This window comes from Carassius auratus, unplaced genomic scaffold, assembly GCF_003368295.1.
Source record: "Carassius auratus strain Wakin unplaced genomic scaffold, ASM336829v1 scaf_tig00006910, whole genome shotgun sequence".
NCBI lineage: Eukaryota > Metazoa > Chordata > Actinopteri > Cypriniformes > Cyprinidae > Carassius > Carassius auratus.
Window position 1 is genome coordinate 21,169 of NW_020523794.1, and position 18,150 is coordinate 39,318.

Genomic DNA, 18,150 nt, shown 5'->3' on the forward strand with positions numbered 1-18,150 from the left:
TTGCGTATCCGGGTAACTGTACACAAGTAAACTGTAGTAAACTTTAAAAATAAATAAAAATAAAAACTTAAATATTAATATTACTGTAATATTTTTGCAGTTACTATCTTGCTAGCATGATTGTTTCTTAGCAGATTTAAGCATATCGTTTACTAACCAAGGCTGCATTTGAAATCAAAAATACAGTTATTATGAAACCTTATCACAATTTAAATGGGAGTGTCCTATAAAAATATAATTTATTCCTGTGATGCAAAGCAGCTGTTACACACATGATTTTTCAGAAATTATTTTAATATGCTGATTTGCTGCTCAAAAATAAATGAATAAATCCTATAATTATCAATGTTGAAAACAGTGCTACTACATATTTTTATGGGAAAATGGTTGAATAGAAAGTTCAACGAACAGCAATTATTCTAAATGTTTTCCGGTCACTTACGATCAAAAGAATGCACCCTTGCTAAATAAAAAAAATTAAAAATAAAAATTATTAATTTCCTTAAAGCTGCAGTCGGTAACTTTTGACGCTCTAGCGGTTAATAAACAGAATTACTTGCGTCTTGCGGAAGAACATCGTAGCCGGATCTACTTCTCTCTGTTTATGTCTATGAAGAATCACAAAGGTACTGGGTTACTCCGCCGCGGTACCCCCGAAGCAATCTAAAATAATCAGAATATAAACACTTATTATAGGTGCACCCTAGTGATTCAGGACAGCCTAAAAACACGGTTTGGAAAATGGATTCATGGTGTACTCGCTTATTATATATATTTTGTCAATTTTGAACACAAAAAAGTTACGGACCGCAGCTCTGATTGGTTGTTTCTTACCGGGAGCAGCGTATTTCTGCAAATGGCAATAGGACCACTGGGAGGAGCCAGAGGAGCTTGATTTTTTTTCACAGATTATCTGTCTCATATTCTACTGTCAGGACATAATGACAGGTTTAATAAATATGTAAAAAAAAAAAAGTTACCTACTGCATCTTTAAAGAATCAGCAAACTGGACCACTTCCTAGGCGGACATATTTTTTTATGACAATGCCTGACTGTACATTATCCCTCACTTAGCAACTCCATCTTTCCTTCTCTTTCAGCTTTAATTGTCCACGAAGGTCCCTCCGTATTTCGCATCTTTAACCGCTGGCAGGCTGTTAATCAGCAGTGGAAAGTCTTAAACTACGACAAGGTGAAAGACAATGAGGAACATCAGAAGACCGGTGCCACGTTCCGGACCCTCTCTCTGCCGCTGACACAACGAATGGAGCCGAACGGCACGGAAGGTGAAGCCTCCACCTCCACGTCCTCCCTCATGGCTGCAGCTGCAGCAGCCGCGGTGGCCACCGCAACCCCCAGCACAAACTCTGTCCCGCTGGCAGCAGGTGCCATGACAGAGCCGCAGGACTCATCTGAGCCCAGCAATGGGCAGCCCTCACTGCCAGACCACCACTGTTCTTATAACATCCTTCATCTCCTCAGCCACCACCTGAGGGCCCAGGAGCCACGCGGACAGACCAGCAGCAGCAACCGCGAACTGGTCATGAGAGTCACCACAGTGTGAGGCCTTTGATGAAGTCCAGTTTACGGTTCAATCTCTGCATGCAACGTATTTAAAAGAAAGGATTCACTGAGGAGAATTAAACTGTTACCCGACGACCCAGTACAGTGCTGTCTGAGTTTAAGGCATTTATTTTTAGAGTATTGACTAAATCAAGGAAGCAGTTTCTCTCACAGTGGCTACAGGAAAGATTATGGCCATAAAGCTTCCTATGTGAGCAACTGAGAAAGGTCAAAGGTCAGTGGGGTGGACTCTCTGCGTGTATCGTCAGCTCAAGGTCAGAGTCAAAGCTGTGACCGTTCTGAAGCACAACCTTAATGCAATCCAGTTTCTACACTGACAGCCACTGCTGAACTAACAGCTCAGAGTGAAGAACAAACATGTTTGTATGTAAAACAACAAACATTTTACAATTACTACGTTGTATTTTCAGATAAAATCCTATTATTAATGTCACTTGCAGCATTGAGCAGGTCTAAATCTGTCCCTAACAAACCAAATGGGGTACTGAAGGATCAAACTGTTGTGTTTACACTCGCAGGCAGAACATTTTTTATCGAAATCAATCCTCTTTGTCTTCTCTCAGTCTTGTACGACAAATAACAGGAAACTACGTTACAATGGACACAACTTGCAGCAATCATACATTTTCGAAACAACAAAAAAGTGGCCCAGTTTGAGGCAAATTCTTGGTCAACTGACTTATTTTGTTTACATTTGTTAAATTTGTGTCAGAAAAAAGGTTGCTACATAAAAAAAAAAAAAAGACAAATCAAACTGGTTTAACTGTTGTATGTGTCTGTTTCTCTTCTGGAAATAGCTACTGCCACATAGCATTCAGTCAAATCCATTAATTTCAGTTATGCATTTAATGCGTTTCCTTTCCAGGCAATCGAGAGCACTTGAAATGTTTACATCAATCCCATTTTTATTAAAACACTTAATTTTTTTCTCAAAACAAATACAGACAGAAAGTGGACCTACTGTAAGTGGCTCGGTGCTAAAAAACAGGAAACCGCACCAGTGCCTCCTCCGAGCCTGACCACAGTCTGTTAGTCTGCGAGTAATCATATCTGCCTTCTCCTTCGGTTAATGCTCCGCTCCTTGGGATTTCTCAATTTTAGAAACCGAGGAAAAGACTGAACAATTAAAGCTCAAGCAAATGAACCGTTTGAACAGTGCACCTCCAGGATAAACTCATCACAAATGGAGTTTAATGCATTTTATGACAGAAATGAGGTACAAGTTCTATGAAAAGACTTCAATAGATCAGTGTGGGAGTGGTGATTTGAAGATGAAGAGTGAATAGGCCCATTATGTTTGAATAATCACGGAACAGAAAAATCATTGCATAATATAAACTAATAATTAAAACTGAGTTGCAGCAATGCAAAGCATTCACAGCACTTCCTCTAAACAATGCTAAATGTACACAGAGAGCAGAGAGAGAGAGAGAGGTAGGGAGTGTCAACAGCTTACACTAGCTGCATATAAAGATGCTTTCTCACTGCTGCTGATGTGTGGTTAATTCCATGTCAAACAATAAAACCAAGGCACAAGCGACCGTAAGTGTTTTGACATTTCCTTCACTAGAATCCAGCTACATTCCAGACAGATGGAAAACATTATAGTCATAATGAAAGAGGAGAAAAACCATGAGGTGGAAAACAAAAGCAAATGGAGGAATGGTCCATCTGCTCTCCTAGTGTCTTCATTTGCTCCTCCACAGCGACTGATGATCTCCAGAACCTGCAGGTGATCTGCTACTCCAGCTCCACCAGGAGATCTCCCTCTCCGACTGTATCTCCAGCTTTACAGTGCACACTCTTCACCTGAACAACAACACACATTGTGTTAGGAGAGATCTGAAACAGCTGTGTGCGTTGAAGTCAGTCAGAGATGACAAAGCAAACACTGGACACAGGAATCTCCAGAGAAACAATGGAGAAAATATTTAACAAGAAACAAATGCGTCCGTATTAAGAAAGATAGAAAACACCGCTTCGTTAAAATCACACAAGAAATATCTTTGCAACCGCTTGTTGACATTGTTTCATTGTTTAATCATTTTAATACTTTTAGGATATAACCGATGTTAATGCTTTAGTGATTCTAAACTTTGCTATGAATTAAACTAAAAGACAAAATACACACACATGCTGCATGAAGCTGCATTATTTTAGTATCACGGAGATACTATTATAGTTTACTATTATAGTTTATATTTCAAAATTGTTAGATTCTATATTTTGAATTTTCAATTCAGATTTAGTAATTGCTGTTACTTTTATGTATATTTATATATCTTTTTTTTTTTTTTCAGTCCTTTTAGTACATCAAATACATTAATCAAACTAAGTCCAAATGAAAAATGTCAACTACCGGTAGCTTAAAAAAAAAAAAAAAAAAAAAAAAAAAAAAAAGAAGAAGAAAAAATATACATGTAAAAATGTTGTACATAATATTATTTTTTTGGTTTTAGTTTAAGTTAAATATTACAACCCTGATATGAAGTACAAGAAAATATCCCGCCATCAATCAAAGGAACCATAAACACCTTAACTATAATCTGTTTTAGCTGTCTTACAAGGAGGGAGAGTATTTGTACAGTAGCTAAGTGGTCTGGTCAGAATAGTGTGGATAGTGGTCAGTGTCTATAATCACTCGCTCGCTCTCTCTCTCCCGCTTCTGTAATGTAGCTATGTGGAAGAGTGTGTTCTTTATGTCATATCGATTTATGATGCACAGAGAAGTGAGGAGGATTATGTATCAACTTATGTGTGTGTGTGTGTGTGTGTGAGCTCACCTTGGCAGTTTTTGCTGCGGTCATGCTGTTCTGCATCTTCATGGCTTCAATCACACAAATCTCCTGTCCCTCTGCAACCTTCAGAACGCCAAAGAACAATAAACCACAGCTATCCCGCAATCAGGACTTTAGAATAACTTCTTGAACCACGTAACTCAGAATATTTCACAGACTTCTGCAGGTCTAGAACATAAAACCTCAGCACAAAGAGCAGGGGAATATTGTAATATCATTTCATAAAGGCTCGTGCATTAGAAGAGTCATAACGGTTAACAAACGCACAAAGCTCACTGTAACGTGAGAGCAAAATCAATAAAAGAGACCTCTGTTTATTTCTATCTAATTCTCCATTAGGGAAATGGATTATGGAAATAAGCGAGCACTGAGGAATTACTGGTTCCCTCCATCCACAAGGATTCATTTCTGTCTCATCTATACAGAAGTGCCGAAATCAGGTGATGTGAACGTCACTGCTCTGTGTGTGTGTGTGTGTGTGGTGACTAATCAGTGTGAGAGCTCTTCATGTGATGTGCTCTTGTGTGTGTGTGTGTGTGTGTGTGTGTGTGATGCTGCTGAGTGAATGAGATGTTTTACTGGAAGGACTCAGATGTATTAGCCAGAGCCAGTCGGTCTGTGCATTATATAGAAGTCATTAACAAACTGAGTCAGGACACATTCAATACAAGTTGACAGCAACACCCACACACACACACGGACATTTTGGTCAAAATTAGCCAGAAGTAACAATTTGAAGTTAAAAAATGTCTTGAGTTTGTCACTTAAAAACATACAACTTTTCACTTCACTGGGTGTTTATTTTGTATCTCATTCTGACGGCACCCATTCACTGCAGAGGATCCACTGGTGAGCAAGTGATATGCTAAATTTCTCCAGATTTGTTCCCATGAACAAACACACTAAACCTTGGGTGGTCTGAGGGTGTGAGCGTTTTCAGCAAATGTATATTTCTGGGGGAACTGCTCTTTGAAATAATCATATCAATTATTCAATTTTAAAATTGCTCAGGCAGATTTCACTGGAAACTCCAAACTCTTGCTATTCATCCCTATGCGTTCATGTTTTTAGTGTGCCATCTAGTGCTTCATACTCCAGTCCAGTGGGTGGCGGAAATGTTCCAATTTACACCAATGTAAACAGGGCATTTTTACTGTTAAACTGCTTCAATATCAGGCTGCTTTATTTTTCCTGTTTTTGTTTTTTGTTTTAAGCAAATTGATCTGAGAACTAGGAAAATGATACACAAGCCAAATGTACTTTTTTGCTGCATGAAAGTGATGGAGAGTAAATGATGAAGGCATTTACATTTCTTGATGAACTATCACTATGAACTAACAAGATAAAGTGTACTTTATCTATATTTAAATAAGTATACTATATTTATTGCCAGTATCAATCCATTCTTTCTCATCTTGTTTCTAAGTGACTGGCATTTGACTACGATCTCACTGTTGTGAAATATTTAGGGGTCAGCTTCCTTAAAGGGGGGGTGAAATGCTATTTCATGCATACTGAGTTTTTTACACTGTTAAAGAGTTGGATTCCCATGCTAAACATGGACACAGTTTCAAAAATTAAGTTGTACGTTTGAAGAACAAAAATACTCCTTCCGGTTTGTCACAAGTTTCGGAAAGTTTTTTTCAAATATGGCTCTGTGTGACGTTAGATGGAGCGGAATTTCCTTATATGGGTCCTGAGGACACTTCTCCTGGAAGAGCGCGCGCTCCCGTATAGCAGAGCACTGAGAGCACAGACTCACTGATCAGAGCGAGAGCGTCGCGAAAAGTCACAAAAGAAGTGTGTTTTTGGTTGCCAGAGCAAGAAAACCCTGCACAGATTACCAAAAAAAAACAGCATTAAGGGACCAGTGGATGGAGTTTATTTTTACAGAGCATCAACGGAGTTGTGCAAGTGTTTGTTCCCCTGAATTTGGAAGATGCTTGTTTTACAAACAAGGTCCAGTTTGACGACAGATTTGCACATCGTTTATTTCTTAAGGATAATGCAGTCCTAATGAAAAAGGGTCACGATCATGTGTTGGAACCGCATGCGGTGAGTAAAACTGCTTCAAATATCTCTGTGTTGTTAACTTAGCTATCGGCGCGTAAGCACATCAAGTAAACAACATGTGATGTTGTCATCAAACTGCACTTTCCACATGTACAGCTTAAAAAAAAAAAAAAAAAAAAAGACGACATTAAGTGGAACTTAGTCATTTTCCAAAACCGCTAAGCAAATATATACAGTTTCAGTACATACCACACAGAGACGCTGTTGCTGATGCTGCACTTGTTAAATTTCAGCCTCTGGATCTGATTCTGGATCATAAATATATGCTGAATCTGACTGTTAGCCATGGTTTGTTTTGGTTGGTTTTGTCCTCATGTAATGTCACAGCTTCCAAACGCTCTCAACGCAAAAGCCTACTGGCGCTTCTTCTTTAGCTCCGCCCACACATCACGCCTCCAGCGGCTCGTGTTTTTCCGGGAAAAATTGGTACAGACTATCTTTCTCTTATGAATATAATAAAACTAAAGACTTTTTGGAGTTATGAAAGATGCAGTACTACTCTATAGGTACTCAAGATTAACAGGATATTGAGTGAAAACGAGCATTTCACCCCCCCTTTAAAAGCAACAATTATTTCACCCTTTGAACAATCCAAATTAAATGTGAATCCATTTGTTAAACACGGAAATGGGGAGAAATAGAGTTCTACTGATTGTGCGGTGTATTTGCACTGTTTCCAGTAAGTGGCTTACATTATCTCCTGGTTTAACGGACACGGCCACCACAGATCCTGGCATTGGAGAGCGGAGGATACTACTGGTGTCTTCTGGAATCTTCTCTGGCATGTGTTTACTGAGGGATGATGCCAGTTTACTCAGCACACGCAGCTTAAACTGAGCACATGAAACAGAGAAACGGTTACACAGGGACCTCAAATTAAATACACAATACTTTGACGATACAAACAACCAAATTAATAAATCAGACACTCCAAAAGAACATCAAACCCACACACAAACACATTTCCCCCAATTTTTCTTTTAGATTAATTTTTTTTTTTTTAACAATATAAAGTCTAGAGCACATCTTATTCAGACTAAACAAAAGCCCTGAATGCTTCTTTAAATAATATCACAGAAGATTGTACACCCAAGACAATTATGGAAAATTACTTGCTTGCAGAATGTACCCATGCATATTTCATTTTCTTGCCTTAATTGCCTTTGACAAATTTTTTTAAATCTTCACACTAGAGGTTTGAAAGAGGTCTCCTCTGTTCACCAATGCTGAATTTATATGATCGGATTAGAGGACAAACAGTAATTTTGTGAAATATTATAATGTAAAAACTTTTATCTATATTAATATATTGTAAAATGTAATTTATTGCTTTGATGCAAAGCTGATTTTTTTTTGCATCATTACTCTAGTCATCAGTGTCACATGATCATTCTAATACACTGATTTGCTGCTCAAGAAACATTTCTTTTCATTGCCTATTTTTAAACTGAATAATAATTTGAAAGTATAATGTTTTTTATTTTGTCTATTTAAGTTTTTTTTTTTGTCTCTACGGGCATACTTGATCCATTTGATGTGACTTTGCTGAATAAAAGTGTTTAATTTATTAAAAAATAATACTAATAATTAAAGCTTACTGACCCCAAACTTCTGAATGGTTTGGCCAGTATTTAATTATATTATAGCAGATGTTTCACTATTTCCCAGTACTTTTCTTTTTTTGAGGCTATATGTTTTCTCATTTTTATCTCACAGCTCACAACAAATGGCTAAGAAATGGTTCGAGAGAGTAAAAGCGTCCCATCTTCACCTTTAGGTGGCAGCACAAATCTGTATCCGATCACATGCTGGGCAGGGCTGGGCAGTTAGCGCTTTATTTAGCTTTGTGTGTATCAGACAGATGAAAGGCTCTGTCAGTGCCCAGTCTAATTTAATTAACAGACGAGTGAAGGCTGGCCCTCTGCACTGCTCAGTCAATGAAAAGCAGTTTTGTCAATTTAATGATTACCAACGCAAACACACACAACCTCTCTTCTCTCCCTCTCACAGCAGCAGCAGTATGCCAAGAGCATCCACCCCCTGCTCTCCAAACAGACACTAATGGAGAGCCATTAGCTCATAACAGCCTGCAGAGCAAATGAAGAGCTTATTAATATAGTCACAAAAAGAACAGGGCAATGACATGGAGTTCAATGTTCTGCCAGTCTATCCTCAACAAAAGTGCCATATACTTTCATTTTCCTAGCTTTTTATGGGTGTGTTCATACTTGGCAGGTTTGGTTGGATTCAAATGGGCAGTAGTGCGACTGCTCTGTTAATGTGGTTCAGTTGAATAAGTGTGAACGCTGCCATCTGAACCACCAAACAAGCTGACCAAGACCCACTTTTTCCACTTCCAAACAAACTGTTGCAGTTCGACAGAAATATGAATGCAACGTGGAGCAAAGACTAAAAACATTATCTTATCGTATAAACTATGACAAGTGATATGAGCTCTTCATGTTTATGCCCATGGCCAGTTAGGGACAGTTTTAGGTATTTTTAGGTTCTGTGTTAAAACCGACAACGTGAATGCTAAGTAAACCAGGAATACATGGATTGATTTATTTTTTTTGGTGACAAGTGTAAACAAACCCTTCACGTTCCCCACCCTCGGTGGTACTTCCTGACCAGCGTGTCATTGTGAAGCGCCCCTGGTATACTATTGATGATGTCATTTCTGAGCTATATTTAGCAGAAAGGAAAAGGTGGCTCACTCATTAATCACTGGGTAGCTCTCTGAAGGGAATATGTCTGCTTTCCAGGAATTCAACCAAGGAAGCCTTACATCATGTGTGTTAAACTCAGGTCACACACGGTAAGGAAGGCTGATGATGCGGTGACGGGGTCAAATCACTAAATCTCTGAGCAACAAAGTGAAGCCACAAACTGAAATATTTAGTGGTTGCCAGCAAGTGCTTAGAAGCACCACAACACACCTGGGTATATGAACTTGAAATATAGAAATATGAAAATGAATAACTTTGATTTATCATTACAAATTACATTACAATTTGGGGTCATTTAGAGTTTTTAAATATTTTGATTCTCTATGCTCACAATGACTTCATTTATTTGATCAAAAATACAGTAAAAACAGGAATATTGTGAAGAGTCATTACTCCAGTCTTGAGTGCCACATGAAAAATAAAAAATCTTATTATCAACACTGTAACCAGTTGTGCTGTTTCATATTTTTGTGGAAACCATAACATTTTTATTTTAATGAAATATTTGATGAAATATATCTTTACTGCCATTTTTGCTTTTATGTGTTTTTAATGTCCCCAAACATATGGCATATTACCAGTATAACAATTTGAGTAAAAAAGCTGAATTAAAAATTTTGAAATGTGAATTTTCTAAACTGCAGAAACTTTGGATAAGGCAGATCTGTACTCTGTTATGACAAAGCCCAATTTACAGCATTCATTACTTCAGTAACACTGTTACATAATCCTTAAGAAATCATTCTAACATGCTGAATTGGTACTCGTGAAACATTCTTATCTTATTAATATCGTTCTGCTGCATAATGATGTGTGAAGACTGCAGAAAAGTCGCTAAAGCACTGAGAGCACTATAGTCCCTGTACACTTGTGAGCCAAATTTTAATATTTTAAAAATGACCAAAAGCAGCATTTCTATACAAACAGATCAGTCAATATTCTATTGCTATTTTGAGAAACTAAGGCTATTCCAAGTACAACCTGAAACATTGAAGAGAAGACTTAGGCCTCTGAGTTTCAAAGAAGATACCACATCTGCTACTGACAGATAATATAGATGGACTGGAATAATTAAGGTCAGAAGAATCGCAGTTTGAGGTGTTCCTCTGCAAGGCTCGCAAAGTCTGCTACACACCTATGGGAAGTGCTGCAGAAACCATGATATGAGACTGCACCTGAATATTTTAATAAATCGATTGTCAGAATACACAAGGTCTGCACAGCTGTCACACAGAGGCTTTCTACACACATTGAAGAAATGTAAAGTGAACTGTCACAAAATCATGCTCCATTCCAGAGCAAGGGGTTGTGGGTGGAATTAGCCCGTAAAGCATGAAAATACGCACACGTCAAAAATCTGCCAGAAACATTACACCATCTTGGCACCACTGACATCATTTTCAATGCACCTTGATTTGGGACACATTTATCGTAATCTTGCATGCCATTTAAGATGGACAATATCAAAATTTGGGATGTAGCCTATAAGGTCAATATCAGGTTATGATTATTTATAATAATGATACGGTTTCTGGTACTCACTAATGAATTTTTACTCATGAAGTAGGTAAGGGAAGGTGGTTTAGGCTTGAGGTGCTCTACTAATGGTCTCACAGCATTTCTGAGTCCCATTCCTGAGAAGAAACATCTAAATTACTTTTTCTGACAGGAGGAAACTCTGAAAACGGTTAAACAAGCGCTGACGACCTCAGCCCCACTGTCCCGTTAACACAGAATGAATGGAAGGCATCCCATAATAGCAGTGACCCCAGGGAAACTTTTAAACTTTGAAGCCGAGACCCCCCATGAAGCAAACACGTGTGCAGTCTGGAAGCCAGCATTTCCTCTTCTTTTACAGAGTTACTGTGTTTTAAACCCTGTTTGTTTGTTAAAGCTGGTGATGCGCTGATGCTGATTGTTTAGGTGGCTTTGGGTAAACTATGATGGGACGGCTTGGGTTGATTTGTAGTTGGGTTGAGACACCTGTTTGTTGTTTTGGCCACATGGAGTGTGAGAGTCTGTGTGTTTGCGTGCTTGGCAGATCGACTGGAGTGTAAAGACAGGATACACACTCCTGTGAGTGACATCATAAAGCATATGTAACCAGGGCTCTGAATCGGTTCAAGGAACGGAAAGAAAACCGGAAACTAACGAAATTTTTGACAGGAAAAGAACCAGAAACAGAAACGAAATCAAATTTTATAGTTCCGAACATAATCGAAAAATTGAAATGGCCATTAACCAGTTAATAACATTATTTTATCATTCCATTTAATATTTAAAATTTGCTGTCAACCAATTCACCAATTCCAGCAGTACAGCACAGTACACAAATGTGCTGAAGCCAACGAGTGAAATGTCCGCTCAGCTGTGAACTCATCATAGGTAAATCGCAATGGCAATGCACCGCCTTCAGTGCCGGATTAAGACCAAATTAAGCCTGATTCTCGGCGTTGCGGCTCTCTTCTGATTATTCCCAACTCTGAGAAGCTCTGCTCGCCGATGGCATTGGACAACATCATGCACCGATATATTCGCAACCCAATTTCGACATTTAGAAATGTCCGAGAAAGATTTAACGATGACAAAAGCTTGTACAAGCTCTGCTGATTAGTTCACAGTCACCGGTTTCTGAGTGCATGAATGCAGCAAACTATCAGCTAATTTTGACCGATTAATAATCAGTTAAACGGTTTAAAAAGTCATTTATTTATTTTCAGTAAATTATCAAAATATTTAAAAAGGTTTGATGCATGGTTAATATGCTACGCTACGCGTATATATATATATATATATATATATATATATATATATATATATATATATATATATATATATATATATATATATATATATATATATATACAATTATTTCATTCAGAAATAGACAATGCAGACACAAAATGTTTACAAACATTACAAACTATTAAATTACAATTTTAATTAACAAATTATAATAAACACTGTTATATGCTATTTTTATAATCATTTGGCATTCAAATATATCGCGAATACTGAAACATTTGATTTTGTGTTGAATGAGACCCAACGTTGGTTTGAATTTCGTTTTGGCATAAATTAATTAGTTTTGGTTTGTCGTTAATATGCTATAGCTTCTTATATTTTTAATTCCTGTTCTTTTCTAAATATTGTTAATTGAAATGATTTGTTGTGGAGTGAGGGGAAAATAGCCTAGCGGAGCTTCTCAAATTTACCTTAAGCTGAACAATTTTCATTTGCTGTATTAACCTCAAAATTATTCTTAGAATAAAATTTGGAGTCCGACTTTCGGACGCAAATACATGGGTTAGGCATGCTCATCCTTAAAAAGTACGCTCATCTGTTATACACTGTAAAAAACGCAAGAACAAAATGTTTGCAAGATAAAAGAAAATACGATCTGAAAATTAAATGCGAGTCAATTTAGATCGAATATGAACATTTGTGCTGTGAACCATTATTTGTTTAATAAATAATGCTTAAGCTAAATTAAATATTCCAATGGTATAATCGAAGAACATTTTGATTAACTTTAATATGATATGTTTTGGCTAGGCTAGCATCTCCACAATCTGGGTTTTGAAGTAAAACCAGTTGAGAACCACTGACATAGTTCAAGCCGCTATGTGGTGCTTGTTTAAAGACTTACTGAAGTGCCCAGATACTGCAGGGTGATTTCTCCAGCTGCTGTCCGCAACAGACACTGCATTCAGACACAAAACAGTAAGACATAATGTGTTAAAGTACACACCATACTGATTATACATTATTAATATGAAATCTAATGTTGTAAAAAAGTAGGTCATTTCCTTGAAGGAGTTTATTTTACATAAAATTTATATTTTAAAATTGTGTCTAAAAAAAATACTTGTCATTGATTTTGTCAGGGATGCTAGTCAATTTATAGCGAAAAAAAATTCACAATGCACCTGATCATTCAGAATCAAAAACGCCAAAGAGCCTCGTAATAAGCTGAATAACTGACTCTGGATCAGTGGCGAGGTCAGTAATCTCAAAGTTGACAGATGTTTGTGCAACAGTGTGGTCCTCTATTCTGTGCCTCTATCCAATAATATTACAGGCTTATCTAGTGAATGAACAATTCCAATTAAGGTTACCACATCAAAGAAAAAAGGATACATTTATAAAATTATATTAAAAAAGACAAGAAATCCCATGTAAGGACTCAAAATGCTCAATCTTTTTGAACACTAGCAAGAGCCATTTGAACACAGCAATTCAGCAAAATACATGAGGCTTTCCAAAGATAAATGTGTCCGTGTAGGACAAATGAATTCAGTAGAATGAATCAGACTTTCCTAGTTCAGAAATCCGTTTAGAACAAAACCATTCACTAGAATCAATCAAACTTTCTAAAGCTAATTTATGAAAAAAGAAGGAGCAGCATTTGGGATGAATCGATTCACTACAAAAACTGAGCAATGCTACACGCGAGCAAGCACAACAGTGTGGTTGTTCACCTCCATTCTTTTGGCTGTCAAGTAATAAAAATGTGACATTTAACAGCAATCTTTTATAAAAACCGATAAGGAATCAATACATTATATTAATTAAAAACAGCAGTTGCAAATCTCAAGAGCAAAAAAATATATAAAATAAATGTATATATGTGTGTATGTGTATATATATATATATATATATATATATATATATATATATATATATATATATATATATCTCGTTATTTTGCGGTTTTATTTCCACATTGTTGGCAGCTTTGATTTACTAAATGGACCGGACAGCAATCTGGTCTGGCCAGAACCACCCGGGCCCTTATATGGCATCTGGACAACTGGACTGATTGGACAGTTGCAAAAATGTATTTACAACCACGGTGTAAATATTACCACTTAAGGTCATAACTTTTCAACTTTTTCAATACTGGAGTCAATTATTCCCTACATACGCATATGTATGTTTGTTTTTCAACCTGGAGATTCCTGTGTTTGCCGTTGATGGTGATGGGCAGCAATGCTGAGGCCAGGTTCCATTCTCCAGACACTTCAACCTTCTCTCCATCTATCTCCACCTAAACCGACAAACACACATGGGAGCAGTTAGACGGAGCACAACAAAGATCTGTGTTATAATTGAGTTACTATGTGTGAAAGAGAAAAGGCCTGAGCTGATCTGGATGAAAGAAACAGTGAGACAAAGAAATCAAATGTACGTTTCTGAACTCATGTAAGGTTAGTCAGTAGATTCTGCAACCAAATCCACCTGATGCCTGTTAGGGGAGGTGGGGGGTTTCATGTTAGTCTTTTCTTTAAACCAGTGTCTCTGGTCAAACTGATTACCCTCAGCCCTCAAACACTTGTCTAAACAACAGTTTTTTCAACAGAATAATCTGTTACATTCCCAAAGCAGGCTGGGACACTAGAACCTCCAGGGCCCCCTCAGGAGCAGGGGGCCCAGTCTGATGTGCAGTTCTGGGAGAGAAACACACATCCAGCCCTCAGCTGTAAGAGAAAGAGAGAGAGGGGTCCAGAGAGATCAGGTGAGGGTCCTGAACCCCAGAGGCTGCTTTTATCCCTGACTGAAGGGCCACAGGTGTCTAAACACACAGTTAGTGAGTGACGTCTCAGGGAACGTGTGAGAGCTGCCGCTCTGTGAGGGTCTTTCAGTAACAGAAGAGGAAGACTAAAGATCCACTTTAGATCCTAAAGTGATTTAGACTCAAGATGAGGGATTGATTTCAACGCAAATACCAGCACAAAGAACATGGGTGCTAGTGAGGGAGCAAAAGTGCTCACTAGGAGTACTATTTCAGACGCAGACTATACCTTCACACAGAAATCATCTGGGTAAGCTGGCTGAGTTATGACTTAATGAGGACAATATTTGTTGAAATGGTGTGAAATCTGACATCCTTGCTTAGTGGAATCACAAATGTTTGTAAAGCCACGGAAAAATGCCTTGCTTTGACAAAGACAAGACAAGACAAGAAAGCTTGTAAAACAAATAAAAAACATAATATAGTAGCCATTCATCTAGGGTGCTTCTCGGTCTATGGTCCGATACCAGTGTTGGGCAAGTTACTCTAAAAATTTAAACCTATTATTTATTATTGATTGCTCCTTTTAAAAGTAATCCCATTACTCTTCGGATTAGTTTATTTCAAAAGTAATTAGTAACTAGTTACATTACAAGTTACGTTACTTTTTTCTCAGTGAAATGTATGAAATCCCAGCATAAATATTTGTTATTAAAGCATCAACATTCACAGAACAGTTCTTTTTAACTAAAGCAAGCGGCTGCTGCGGGCATGGTTTCACATGACAGAATGCCAGCAAAGAGCGCTGCATTTATTATCTCTAAAAGACATCTCAGTTCATCGCAATCAATGTAACGTGGTAGTAACGTACAGTCATGCCCAAAAATATGAACATTATGAAATAAATGTCAGAAAACTTTTTTGTCAAACAGCACCTACATCGCCACATGTTGTTTAGGAGGGTTTCAAGAAAAATTCTCCTAGCTCATCCAAAAACAAACTCCAGCATAATCATTTATAAGACACGACTGGAACTTCAAATGGGACTGGCTTCTATGATCAGATGAAACTAAAAAAAATAGCTTTTTAGCAGCAAACACTCAAGATGGGTTTGGTGAAAACAGGGATAAAAAGTACCCCATGTGTACAATGAAATATACTGCTCTATTTTTGATGTTGTGGGCCTATATTTCTGCTGGATGTCCTGGACATCTTGTTTAGATACATGGCATCTTTGATTCGATCAAATACCAACAGATAAAAAATCTAAAAGTGACTGACTCTGTTAGAAATCTTATAATGGGCCATGTTTGGATCATTCAACCGTACAATAATTAAGGTGACCATATGCGCGGTTCATACGGGACACGTCCCAGCCAGGATTTTAATAAAGCCTAAAACATCCAGAGCAGTTTAAGCAATAACATGCAGGTATTGTACATAATTGACCAATCGTGGGGCTGCGTCTGAGAAGGTGAGATCAAGACGGGAAAGATCAAAGCGATGCAAACATGTGCACGTTTGTTCGTTCGTTCGATTGACTTGAAGCATCGCTGCGCACAAATCCAAAAAAAAAAAAGTGCGCCAAAATGCTTCAAGTCAAACGAACGAACAAACACGTGAAAGTGATTCGAAAGCATAAGTAGCCATCTGCTCTGCTCTTTATAGCTCTCATGAATGTTACACAACGATCAACCTGCACAGTGCAAATAGCCAAAACCTGGATATTTTAGGCAATATTAAAATCCTGTCTGGGACGTGTCCCGTATAAACTGCGCATATGGTCACCCTAACAATAATCCAAACAAAAACCTCAAAAACAACACCGAAATGGGTCACTGAGCTCAAAACCAAGCTTCTGCTATAGCCATTCCAGTTCTCTGACCTGATCCCTACAGAAAATGAGAGGAGTGAACTGAAGAGGAGAAGCTGGGAAGCTGAAGGGTCTGGAGTGATTCTGGATGAAGGAATGGTCTCTGGTCTCTTGTCAGGTGTTCTTTAACCTCATCAGGCATTATAGGAGAACATTTAGAGCTGTTAAACTGGCAAATGGAGGTTTAAAAAATAATTCAATAAAAGGGTGTCCTTAATTGTGGCCAGTGTGTATTAGAGAAAAACATTTATTTCATAATGATATTCCCCCCATTTTAAAATCTTATTATCCAATAAAAGGTTAGATTTTTGCGAATGTTTTAAATAAAAGATCAAAAGTACTAACAATGCAGATTTTTTTTCACAGCCTTCTTTGATCATATTTACCAAGTGTGTTCATATTTTTGGTCATGACTGTATATAGAGACCTCGGCTTGTAACTTTACTCTAATTACTGTTTTAAAAAATTATAACTCAAATTACACCGTTACTAAAAAAGTCATAAAATTCCAGTAATGAGTAATGCGTTACTGCCCAACACTGTCCAAGACACTTAGACAGGCTCCTGAATCATCCACGACCGCACACAGGACAAGTGCACTACTTAATGTATGAAGTCTTGCACAACAGCTCCTAACTCAGATGTGACATGAGATGTAATATTTTGAACAATTTCACTCACCGTAAAGTCATTTCCAGACCGAGACACACCCAGCATGTGAACGCCTTTATCAAGCTCCACACACAACTCCCACTGTCTGCTCTCTGCAGGAACAATGGACACCCTGGAACACACACACACACACATACACACACACACACACACACACACACACAGACACTGAATGTTACTCATTTGTCATACCGGGTGCTTCAAATACACTGTCTTTCTCTCCATTTAAGTCGATCACAAATCTCTCACTCTAACTATTTTCAGCTATAAAGTTTCTTTCCCTTACAGATGAACTAAACCCAAACCCGCACACACACACACACAAACCACCTGGTTTCTGGCTGTTTGACTGACAGCTAGGAGACCTAAAGTAAATGTATTAGGAGGAATGCAGTGTTTTTCCACTGTGGTGGGCTGCATTCACTACAAAGAGAAAGTCAACCCCCCACCAATAACTTTTGGAACACATTTAAAAAAAAAGAGAAAAGAAAGAGACTGAGAAAAGGGGAAAACTGAAGAGATGTTTAGACAGATGGCCTTCTCTGCATCTTTTTTTTTATTAAATTTTTTATGTAAATTGGTTTCACTGGCTGAGTCTGAGGGGTACATTAACAACCAATTAATTTACAATTAAAAGAAGAGTTACATTAAATGCATTAAATACAACTTCTGTTTTTGTGGTTATACTTTCCAAGCAGTTTGATAGGTGCATACACTAAATGTTAATTCGCTTCAACTGTATTCTCCTGTATTAGGAGGCTATTGTCTTAACCTAGTATTTAACCTGGTATATAGTGTTAATGATTGGAAAAATAATAGATGGATTTACACAGCAATATAAGGAGAAGTATGGAACATGGTGCCCCTGAAGCATAAGCTTTCTTTTACAAACACACAGAGAGATA

General features: G+C 37.7%; 1 protein-coding gene and 1 pseudogene across 2 annotated transcripts in view; one reads left to right on the plus strand and one right to left on the minus strand.

The window, feature by feature from the left end:
- Positions 1–1,043: 1,043 nt before the first annotated feature.
- LOC113071305 (E3 ubiquitin-protein ligase MARCH4 pseudogene) lies at positions 1,044–2,298 on the plus strand (annotated as a pseudogene).
- A 170-nt stretch (positions 2,299–2,468) lies between these two features.
- The window catches only part of LOC113071307 (propionyl-CoA carboxylase alpha chain, mitochondrial-like), a 54,751-nt gene continuing 39,069 nt past the window's right edge, over positions 2,469–18,150 (minus strand). For both annotated transcript variants that reach the window (XM_026244677.1, XM_026244676.1), the window contains 6 exons: positions 17,255–17,357; positions 14,137–14,235; positions 12,835–12,888; positions 7,149–7,289; positions 4,369–4,446; positions 2,469–3,394 (listed from right to left, as the gene is read on the minus strand). In XM_026244677.1, coding sequence (XP_026100462.1) covers positions 3,326–3,394; positions 4,369–4,446; positions 7,149–7,289; positions 12,835–12,888; positions 14,137–14,235; positions 17,255–17,357 — 544 coding nt within the window. In that variant the 3' untranslated portion in view covers positions 2,469–3,325. The remainder of the gene's footprint in view (positions 3,395–4,368; positions 4,447–7,148; positions 7,290–12,834; positions 12,889–14,136; positions 14,236–17,254; positions 17,358–18,150) is intronic.